General features: G+C 37.1%; 1 protein-coding gene across 1 annotated transcript; it reads left to right on the top strand.

The window, feature by feature from the left end:
• The first annotated feature begins 10,818 nt into the window (after positions 1 to 10,818).
• On the top strand, positions 10,819 to 11,763 carry LOC140615534 (olfactory receptor 51G2-like). Its single transcript, XM_072795402.1, has one exon. It carries the CDS (start codon positions 10,822 to 10,824, stop codon positions 11,761 to 11,763), a length of 942 nt encoding a protein of 313 aa, XP_072651503.1. The 5' UTR covers positions 10,819 to 10,821.
• The last annotated feature ends 346 nt before the right edge of the window (positions 11,764 to 12,109 follow it).

Raw genomic sequence — 12,109 nt, 5'->3', positions numbered from 1 at the left:
TAAGATGATTTACACATATGCTTTCATTGGTGATATTTTATTATTTAATATATATTCACTTTCTTCTTAGGTGTACTGAAAAGTTTTTGAGCATGAGGTCATGACAGCTACACTAATACAGCACCCTGGGGCTGGCCTTGTCCAAACATCATAAGTACTCATAAAATAGTTGTAAGTGTAAATGATATGGCCTATTCACTCATCCAAGAAAAATATACAAAGAAACATGAAATACCTCTTGTGGCACTTACTGCTTTCAACACTGTGGATATATAAAATACAGAATGAATAGTCTTAATGTTAAATAATTAATGCTTAATAGTAGAGACACATATAAATGGATTAGTAAAGTTAACAGATGCTATCATTGAAATAAGTAAATAGTACAATATTGTTATTTAAGATTGGGATTGAAGTAATTACACTTTGGCTGTGCCTTGTAGGTCAAATTCATTCCTGCCAGCTAGACTAAGTATGAAAGAAAGTGGTGTGCTGAAGCTAGCTTCTTTGGCTTATGAATGCCAATTGTGCAATATCTTGTTCCAAATCTATGTTCTATAAAACACTGGTAGTTTGAGATTGGTCATAATGGGAATATTTACACAACAGAAATAAGCAAACACTACATACCAGGGCTTTAAATTTTTTTCCTAGAGAGTTGATTGTTAAGCATTTACCAGCACACCACTGGGCAAGGTATTCTAGGAGGAGGAGGTGGCATGAAGAAAGAGAAAGACTATAGAAAGAGCATGTGCTAGGAATATACCTCCATCTCCAGGAGAAACTTGAGACTTGCCCAAACATTACCTCAAAAGAGACATGGTTCTGAAATGAGTTGTAATGACATGAGCATGCCCAGATCTCACTTCAGTATAGGATTTGTAGCCTCAGCTGCTGGAAGTGTGTCAGTACAGAGCCTTTGACTTTCAGCCCCTTCAAAGATTCCCTCAGCTGCAGACAAGAGCCTCGCACAAGGTCATGACCTAACCAATCGCTGAGCTAGAAGGCATAAAGGGCTTTATTATTATTATTATTATTATTATTATTATTTGGCTTTTGGCTCAATCTAATGTAAAACAATTCATTTGGGCAATTTTAACTGGAGAACTTTCTGTGGTATTCACCAAAACTGGCATCAGACCTGACTCACAGCTCAGTTTGTCCTTCTGGCAATCTGACTTTATCCCTTTTCATTTTAAAATGCTTACCCCAAGGACTCTCCACCGGAAGTATATTGCATAATAAATTTTACCTTGAAGTCTGCTTTCTTAGAGAACCCTGAGATGAGAAGTTCCAGAAAACCTTTGACAAAGATGAAAGATGAAATGAGATTCTCACAAAAACATCCTTTTGCAGGAAGATAGAACAATATAGAGAAGAGAGCCATGATTTTTTATTCTAAGTTTTAAGAAAAGGCCAAAGTCTGTGTATGAGCCTAGGAGAAGGATAATAATTCTTATTCCTATACTTACTAGTATTGTGTGTAAGCAAAGACAGAAAAGGGTTGTGGAGGCTCTCATGTGGCTAGGTTGAGAATAGGAATTTCATATATACAGGGGACAAAATTCTTGCTGCTTATTAAGCTTATTTGTGTCAAAGATTTAAATGGCATTAGGTCAAATTACCTTATTCAAATTATAATTTCTTAAAAAGTCAGCCTCTACTGTTTTTCCTAGCCTCTGTTATTTGGGTTACAAAAATCATTATGTTTTGACCTGTGGATTTTGGAATACCTAATCTACTCTGCCAGAAGAGGTGAGTATATTCAATGTAAATATTGAACCAGAAGACCTCTGGACTCAGAGACATCAAAAGAAGTCACAAAAGCAGAGAAATAATGTTTTCTTTTTCTGTATTATTGATTGTATTTAATTATTACCTTTCTATATTAATTTTTCCAAATATTAGTTACCTATATTATTAATTTTAACTTTTCTTATTATTAATTTTCTATATAGCTGATTTATTTTAAATGCTGAATTGTCACTTGTCTGGATTTACCATAGAATATTTGTCTGTTTTTGTGCCAGTACCATACTGTCTTGATGACCACAGCTTTGTAGTACAACCTGAAATCTGGCATTGTGATGCCCCCAGCTATGGTTTTCTTTTTTAATATCCCCCTGGCTATTCGGGGTCTTTTCTGATTCCACACAAACCTTAAGATGATTTGTTCCAACTCTCTGAAGAAAGTCCATGGTATTTTGATAGGGATTGCATTAAACGTGTAAATTGCCCTGGGTAGCATTGACATTTTCACCATATTAATTCTTCCAATCCATGAGCATGGAATATTTTTCCATCTCTTTGTGTCTTTCTCAATTTCTTTCAAAAGTGTTCTGTAGTTTTTAGGATAGAGATCCTTTACCTCTTTGGTTAGGATTATTCCTAGGTATCTTATGCTTTTGGGTGCAATTGTAAATGGATTGACTCCTTAATTTCTCTTTCTTCAGTCTCATTGTTAGTGTATAGAAATGCCACTGACTTCTGGGCATTGGTTTTGTATCCTGCCACACTGCCGAATTACTGTATAAGTTCTAGCAATCTTAGGGTGGAGTCTTTTGGGTTTTCTATATACAGTATCATGTCATCTGCGAAGAGGGAGAGTTTGACTTCTTCCTTGCCAATTTACACATTTAATGCAATCCCTATCAAAATACCATGTATTTTCTTCAGACAGTTGGAACAAATCATCTTAAGATTTGTATGGAATCAGAAAAGACCCCAAATAGCCAGGGAATATTAAAAAAGAAAACCATAGCTGGGGGCATCACAATGCCAGATTTCAGGTTGTACTACAAAGCTGTGGTCATCAAGACAGTGTGGTACTGGCACAAAAACAGACACATAGATCAATGGAACAGAATAGAGAATCCAGAAGTGGACCCTCAACTTTATGGTTTACTAATATTCGACAAAGCAGGAAAGACTATCCACTGGAAAAAAGACAGTCTCTCCAATAAATGGTGCTGAGAAAATTGGACATCCACATGGAAGAATGAAACTAGACCATTCTCTTACACCATACACAAAGATAAACTCAAAATAGATGAAAGATCTAAATGTGAGACAAGATTCCATCAAAATCCTAGAGAAGAACACAGGCAACACCGTTTTTGAACTTGGCCACAGCAACTTCTTGCAAGATACATCATGAAGACAAGAGAAACAAAAGCAAAAATGAACTATTGGGACTTCGTCAAGATAAGAAGCTTCTGCACAGCAAAAGAAACAGTCAACAAAACTAAAAGACAACCTACAGAATGGGAGAAGATATTTGCAAATGACCTATCAGATAAAGGGCTAGTATCCAAGATCTATAAAGAACTTCTTAAACTCAACACCAAAGAAACAAACAATCCAGTCATGAAATGAGCAAAAGACATGAACAGAAATCTCACAGAGGAAGACACAGACACGGCCAACATGCACATGAGAAAATGCTCCACATCACTGGCCATCAGGGAAATACAAATCAAAACCACAATGAGATACCACCTCACAGCAGTGAGAATGGGGAAAATTAACAAGGCAGGAAACAAGAAATGTTGGAGAGGATATGGAGAAAGGGGAATCCTCTTGCACTGTTGGTGGGAATGTGAACTGGTGCAGCCACTCTGGAAAACTGTGTGGAGGTTCCTCAAAGGGTTAAAAATAGACCTGCCCTACGACCCAGCAATTTCACTGCTGGGGATTTACCCCCAAAATACAGATGCAGTGAAACGCCGGGACACCTGCACCCCGATGTTTCTAGCAGCAATGTCCACAATAGCCAAAATGTGGAAGGAACCTCGGTGTCCATCGAAAGATGAATGGATAAAGAAGATGTGGTTTATGTATACAATGGAATATTCCTCAGCCATTAGAAACAAGAAATACCCACCATTTGCTTCGACATGGATGGAACTGGAGGGTATTATGCTGAGTGAAATAAGTGAATCAGAGAAGGACAAACATTATATGTTCTCATTCATTTGGGGAATATAAAAAATAGTGAAAAGGAATAAAGGGAAAGGGGAAAAATGAGTGGGAAATATCAGAAAGGGAGACAGACCATGAGAGACTCCTAACTCTGGGAAACGAACAAGTGGTGGTGGAAAGGGAGGTGGGTGGGAGGTGGGGGTGACTGAGTGACAGGCACTGAGGGGGGCACTTGATGGGATGAGCACTGGGTGTTATGGTATATGTTGGCAAATTGAACTCCAATTAAAAATATGTAAAAAAAGAAATAAAAATAAAAAATTGAAGTGAAAAAAAAGAATATTTGTCTGTTCACCTACTGAAGGACACCTTAGTTGGTTCCAAAGTTTTGGCAATTAATAAAGTTGCTGTAACATCTGTGTGCAGGTTTTATATGGACATAATATTAAACTTATTTGAGTAAATACCAAAGAGCATGATTGTTGGATTGTATGGTAAGAGAATATTTAGTTTTATAAGAAACTTCTCATTCATTTGGGGAATATAAATAATAGTGAAAGGGAATATAAGGGAAGGGAGAAGAAATGTGTGGGAAATATCAGAAAGGGAGACAGAATGTAAAGACTGCTAACTCTGGGAAACGAACTAGGGGTGGTAGAAGGGGAGGAGGGCGGGGGTTGGGAGTGAATGGGTGACGGGCACTGGGTGTTATTCTGTATGTTAGTAAATTGAACACCAATAAAAAATAAATTAAAAAAAAAAAAGGAAACTGCTAATGTCTTCCAAAGTGGCTATACCATTTTGCATTTTCAATGGCAGTGAATGATAGTTCTTATTGCTTCATATCCTTGGCAACATTTGCTGTTGTCAGCATTCCAGATTTTGGCCTTTGTTATAGATGTGTAGTGGTATCTAATTGTTATTTTAATTTTAATTTCCCTGATAACATGATGTAGAGCATGTCACATATACTTATTTGCCATCTGCATATCTTACTTGATGAGCTGTCTCTCGAGGTCTTGCCTCATTTTCTAATTGGGTTGTTTGTTTTCTTATTGTTGCATTTTAAGAGTTTTTTATATTATTGGCTATCAGTTCTTTACCAGATGCATCTTTGCAAATATTCTCTCTGTCTGTGGCTTGTTTTCTCATTCTCTGGACACTATCTTTCATAAAGCAGAAAATTTCAATTTCAATAAAGTTCAATTTGTCAAATATTTCTTTCATGGATTTTTAATTTTGATCTCATCTTTAAAAAGTCATCACCATAGCCGAGGTCTTGTACGTTTTCTCTTATATTATCTTCTACTAGTTTCGGCCATGTCTGGTGTACTAAGAAGCACTTCAAGTCATCTATTTTCGTGTCACAGTGCTTTTGATCTCTAGCATTTCCTTTTGGTTCTTTCTTAGTATTTCCATTTCTCTGCTTATCTTTCCCATTTGTTCTTGCATATTTTCTACTTTATCCATTAGAGCCTTTTTTACTAATTTTTTATTTATTTTTTAAAAAAGATTTTATTTATTTATTCATGAGAGACACAGAGAGAGGCAGACACAGGCAGAGGGAGAAGCAGGCTCCAAGCAGGGAGCCAGATGTGGGATTAGATCCTGGAACTCCAGAATCATGCCCAGAGTCAAAGGCAGATGCTCAACTACTGAGCAACCCAGGTGTCCCTATCCATTAGCGCCTTTAGCATATTGATTATCATAGGGGTTTTAAGTTCCTGGTCTGATAATTCCACCATCCCTGTCATGCCTAATTCTGATGCTTGCTCAATTTCTTCAAATTGTATTTTCAGCCTTTTAGCATGTTCTTCTCCACTCCCACAGCTGGACATGATATCCCAGGTAAAAGGAACTGCTCTAAATGGGCCTTTATTAATATGTGGTAAGATATGGGGGAAGGGAAGTATCCTATAGTCCTATGATTAAATTTCAGTCTTTCTGTGAGGCTATTCCCTGGAATTTGAACTTCACAAGTGTTTCTCAGTTTTGTTTTATTTGTTTTAATTCTCCCCCCCTCAGATGAAATAGGATGACTAGGATGGACTGGAGTTGGGTGTTTTCTTCTCCCACATGGAAAGCTAGAGGGGGTTGGAGTTGGGTAGTCTTCTTTCCCAAGGTTGGTCAGGTGCTAAAAAATCCTAGCAGGTTAGGCTCTGGTTGACTAGTTTCCCTTATTAAAAGGAACAGAGTGTCATGATATAGTTCAAAAGGAACAGAGTGTCATGATATAGTTCAAAAATGTTTCCTTTTCCCCTCTACCTGCTTGGAGCATGAGAATATTTTTCTCTCATGTTTCTGTGGGAGCTTTGAAAAGCTCTTGGAGGCAAATATCATTTAGATTATTTTATCCCAAATTCCCTGCCATTGTTGGGTGCTCCTATGGTTTTTAACTCCCAGACTTGTCCACACTGAGCCTCCAGCAACCTTTTAATTTAGTTCTGATTTTTCTACCCTAGTTATGGTTTCTGAAGCTATCTTTCTTGTGAGCCTCTACTCTGTAAGAGTAGAGGAATTCCCTGTATTCCCAGTCTCGCCATTCTTGGTGGGGGTAATTTGCTCTGTGTCCTCTCCTCTCTCATGGATTCAAGAAGAGATGTTGATTTTCAGTCTATTTTTTCCTAATTCTTAGGACATAGTGGTGACTCTGGGCTTCTCACATGAGGAACCAGAAGAAACTGGACATCAAATTTATTGTTGTTTTAAAAATCAGATCGAGAAAGTTCTCATTTTTTTTAGTTTAATATGTTTTATTAAAATTATCAATATTAAATTTAGTCAAATATCTTTTCTTCATCAATCTAGATTTTCAAGTGATTTTCCCTTTTATTCAATATATTTCATGAATCTTATATTCATTAAATTATATATAACATCTTCACTATGATATATATATACTGTATTTATTTTCTATATACGCTATTTTCACTATATCACATATAGTGAATTACATTGGGTGATTTTTGCATATAAAACAACTTTGGGGGTACCTGGGTGGCTCAGTCAGTTAAGGGTCTGCTTCAGCTCAGGTCAGGATCTCAGTGTCCTGGAATTGAACCCTGCATCGGGCACCCTGCTTCTCCCTCTACCTCTGCCTTTGCCTCCCTCCTTGTGCTCTATCTCTTTTTCTCTCATGCTCTCTCTCAAAAAAATTTTTTTAAATCTTAAAAAAAAAAACAACCTTGATGTTTGAATTAAACACAGAAAAAGGAGGAAGTCATTTGTTTTTCCAGACTGATGAAGAAAAAAGTATTTGACTAAATTTAATATTTAGTATTATGTAAATATTTAGTATTATGTAAAAAACTTTAGTAAACTAAAATTATTTAGTATTATGTATTATCATAAAAATTCAAAAGAATCATAGTGTGTGTGTATGTGTACGTGTGTGTGTGCACGTCTGCATGCAATCACTGGATTAGATTTGCTAATATTTTCTTTTGGAAACCACAGGTAAGGGGAGACTACTATAATTTTACCAACATTCAATAACTAGATAACTGCTGTCTTTGGCTATTCAGAGCACAGTCTTTTTTATAGTACATTATTCTGACTAAATCCACTGTTTTTCTCCATCAGATGATCCCAGGAGCACTGTTCAGTTGCTTCAAATCTGTACTCTCAGTTTGGGAATTTCACATAATCATCTTCTTTCTCTGAGCAGGGTAAAATCTCCAGTGGCATTTATCCTCTCTGAGATTTACATAAACAACAACAACAAAAATGGTCCTGAGGGGTTGGTTAGTCAAGAGGAGCAATGGAATTTAGAGAAGTTAAAGCCGAGAAGTGTAGTGTGGATAAAGTACCTAGCTGGATAGAGTCAAAGATGCTGAAAGCAAACATGTTATCTTGGCTCTGGAGTTGCTGAAGGAGAAATGAATGCCTTGCTCAGGACATCTATGCTTTCTTGAAGAGCTATCTGCCATTGTGATTTTTATTCTTCTCTTATGTCCATGTTCAGTGGCTTTCTCTACCTGTAACAGAGTCCCTAGGCCTGACAGGCTAGAACCCAGCAAATCTGTGGCATGGTGAATGGCTGTCTATACCTGAGGACTCAGGTATGCCTAAGGAAGGCTTCTGAAGTGAGAAAAATAGGCAAGAGATTAATATCTAATATATTTGAAGAATCCAGGAAGTAGAAGGATAAGTCAAGAGGTAAGACTGGCCATCGTTCATGTGAATTCACAGTTTGAAGATTAAGTTAGAGGTATAGAATGTCATTCCCCAAAAGTGAACCAGAGTATCATCTTCAAAGGCTGCTCAGAAGAGCTCTGGAATGGGATGCCATTGTAAATTTATCTCCAGATGTAGATAGTGCACATGATGGGAATTCATGTACTGATATCTCTATTCTCTGAAACGTTGCTATCTGATATTAACTAAAAATTATATTGTTAAAAATAATGATGATGATGATGATGATGATGATGATGTTCATGGTGATTTGAGTACCATCTCTATTACACTCTCACATATATCCTACACATTTGGCAATATTATGAGCCAAAAAATGAATTAGGCAAGATAACTCTCAAGAGAAGCCCTCAGGAGTAATATCTTTATAAGTGATAACTGATAATCTAGGTCACACCCACCTTAGGATTACTATTGTATTTGGCTGATATGCTTAAGATTGTAGATACTTCAACATCTCCACTAACATTTTGCATCACTTAAGCCCAAGATATTTCCCAAAGGTCTTAAGACTTTTTCTTCATTTAAGCCCCAAAGTCTCAGATTCTGTGCCAAGAACTTTAGATACATTTTCTTGAGTAATCTTTTAAGCAAGGTAATAAAGATCCCAGTTTTTTACTAAACTCAGAGTTTAGTAACCTGTCCAAAATGATAGAGGTAGTGAATGACAGTTGTCAACAGACTTCCTCTGGGTCTAGAGGAGTAGCCACTGAGAACAGTGTGCTGTGTCTAATAGATTCATTTATGGAAGATGGATTGTGAATATCCTAAGTCAGAGGAATCTTTAATATGAAATAGTAGGAGAAAGTGATCTAAGAGGGAAGACTTGGTATACCTGGGCAGGATGAAGTCTCTGAAGATATTGAAATATTTGAGGAAGGGTATCAAGGAAAAAGAAAATAAGCACACTCAAGTGCCAACATGAACAGTTATTGTTCAAGTGATGTTGAAACAGACCAGAAGTTTGTGACATAAAAAGCTAGGACAAGGAGGGAGGTATATAAAGACCAGAATTGCTTAATATGTTATGAATAGTATAGTATATACATCACAGGATGAAGGTATGTAAAGCAGCTCTTTTCTTCATCATTATTTCTCCTAAAATGGAAGGAAGATAGTATCAGAGTGGAAAAGCTCCTGTGAACACTATAGGGAGTGAGGGAATTGCTTATTTTTATTAAATCTGCCAGAGAAAACTATGAAGTGTAATTGTAATAGTGGAGCAGGATATGTTGGGGGCCACATGAAATTTAGAGAAACTCTGATATAAAATATGCTAAGTGAAAAGAAAAATTTATGTTTAGTATCCAAAGTAACTGGGTGGCCATCATGTTGCTAAATAGTTAGTCTTTAGGGCTCTTACTATAAGGCCTCATTTTCTCTAGTTTCTGGTAAATTCTGCCCCTTTTGTTCCCTACAGTGCATTCCATCTATTGGGTACCCAAGCCCTGAGCACTAAAGTCTTACACTCTTCTTATAACATGCCATGTGTTCTTTTTTGTTATTATTGTTTTTATTTTTCTTTTAAGAATTTTTTCTCTCTTTTCTGTATTAGGCATCCTTCGAATTTTCTTGAGGATAATTTCCCCTTTTACAACTCTCTACTGAACCCAATAAACTACTGTCCCCTTGACACACATGCCTCAAATTTATCCTAATTAACCTAAGTTAATCTTATCTGCCAGTTTCACACACTTTTCATGATGTCCTTTTGAATGTTTGTTTGTTTGTTTCAATAGATGACACCAAAATCCACCAAATAACTGAATTTGTCATGGGTTATTTTCGTTTTCTCATTCCTACCAATGATCACCAACTAGTATTTTTTCCCCTGCATAACATTTATATCTATTTATCCTTTATCATCCCACATTTTTCTTTCATCCACTTTTTTTGAATTACTATGATAGTCTTCTAAAGCATTCCCCTGCCTTCTCTTTTGCCAAATCTTTAGTCTATTCTTAACATTAATTCTACTTTAACAGCAATATAATATAAATCTGGTCATACTGTTTACTTTTTATTAAAATGACTATGTTGTGTCCCCGAAGATTAAGTCTAAGCTCTTCATATTTTTATACAAGTTCCATCAGAAGTTCTAATCCATTTCTATTCAGTTTTCTCTCTAATAACCTAATAATCTGAAAAGCCACTCTATTCTATTGTTTTGCTCAACTGCATTCATTTACACTTGTAATGCTAATATTTTTCAGCATTTATCTGGGTGTCAATCAGCACAGAATGTTCAACACAGCCCCTTGTTCCCTCTATCTCATACTTCTCATTCGAGACCTACCTAATTCAAGAATCATCTTGAATAAATTTTCCCTGACATCTCTGGGTCAGGTTAGGTTCCTCTTTTTGTGTTTTGTAGGGATTTACATTAAACTACTACTTTAATTTTAGATCTCTCCATTTTCTAGGTTATAAGTACTTGAAGGTAGTTTTTAATTTTCCTACATTTTAGCACTACTAGTTTTCTTTTTATAAAATAAGTTTTCAATAAATGTACAATGATGAAATAGGTTAATTGGGCAAATAATAAATACAGATGGTAATTATATACAATGAGCAAAGGAGATATTAGAATCTATGCAGAGCAACATGCTTCGGAATACTGCTACTTCTTGCAATATTGACTGTACCCAAATTGTTCCAGGTTCTCGTCTTCCCACTTAGACTGAAAGTGCCTCCATCACTGTGATGTCTGTCTTCAATAGCTCTGTCCTATACCCTCGCTTCCTCCTAACAGGCCTCTCAGGCCTTGAAAGCAGATATAGCTTGATTTCTATCCCCATCTTCTTGGTCTATGCCACCTCAATTGTAGGAAACATTACCATCCTAGTTATCATCAGAACTGAGTCTTCCCTCCACCAACCAATGTACTACTTTCTATCAATGCTGGCACTGACTGATCTGGGCCTATCCACGACAACCTTGCCTACAATGTTCAGTGTCTTCTGGTTCCATGCCCGGGAGATCTCCTTTAATGCTTGCCTGGTCCAGATGTACTTCATTCATGTTTTCTCAATTATTGAGTCAGCTGTGCTGTTGGCCATGGCCTTTGACCGCTTTGTAGCAATCCGAGAGCCCCTGCGTTATGTGACCATTCTAACCAATGGTGTGATCATTGGGATTGGGTTGGCAATTGCTGGAAGGGCCTTGGCTCTGGTTTTTCCAGCTTCCTTCCTCCTAAAGAGGCTTCAATATCGTCCTGTCAATATTCTCTCCTACCCATTCTGCCTACACCAGGATCTGATAAAAACAACTGTATCCAGTCGTTGGGTCAGCAGCATCTATGGCCTCATGGTGGTCATTTGCTCCATGGGACTTGATTCAGTGCTTCTCCTCCTCTCCTATATCCTCATCCTTGGCACAGTGTTGAGTATAGCCTCCAAGACAGAGAGGATTAAAGCGCTCAACACCTGCATCTCCCACATATGTGCTGTACTCACTTTCTATACACCAATGATTGGGCTATCTATGATCCGTCGCTATGGGCAGAATGCTTCCCCAATTGTCCATGTGCTCATGGCCAATGTCTACTTGCTGGTTCCACCCCTCATGAATCCTATTGTCTACAGTGTCAAGACCAAGCAGATTCGTGACAGAATCCTCAGGAAATTCAAGCAACAGAAAGCTTAGGTGCAAGAGACTCTGAAACACATTTTTCATCATCTTCTCCTTTATAATTATGAAAGTATCTCATACTAGTGTAGAATTTTCAATTTAAATTTTACTGGGACACCTGGGTGGCTCAGTGGTTGAGTGCCTGCCTTTAGCCCAGGGTGTGATCCTGGAGTCCAGGGATCAAGTCCCACATCAGGCTCCCTGCATGGAGCCTGCTTCTCCCTCTGCCTGTGTCTTTGCCTCTTTCTCTCTCTGTCTCTCATGAATAAATAAATAAAATCTGTAAAAAAATAATTTAAAAAATAAAAAATAATATTAATAATAAAAAAAAGACTCCAAACCACTGCTGTCCTTCGGGGCT

This window comes from Canis lupus, chromosome 23 (assembly GCF_048164855.1).
Source record: "Canis lupus baileyi chromosome 23, mCanLup2.hap1, whole genome shotgun sequence".
Classification (NCBI taxonomy): domain Eukaryota; kingdom Metazoa; phylum Chordata; class Mammalia; order Carnivora; family Canidae; genus Canis; species Canis lupus.
The sequence above is the reverse complement of the archived record's forward strand: the minus strand, read 5'-3'. Positions and strand labels throughout refer to the sequence as shown.

Coding starts and splice junctions, on each gene's coding strand:
- LOC140615534 (XM_072795402.1), top strand. CDS start 10,822: ATGTCTGTCTTCAATAGCTCTGTCCTATACCCTCGCTTCCTCCTAACA.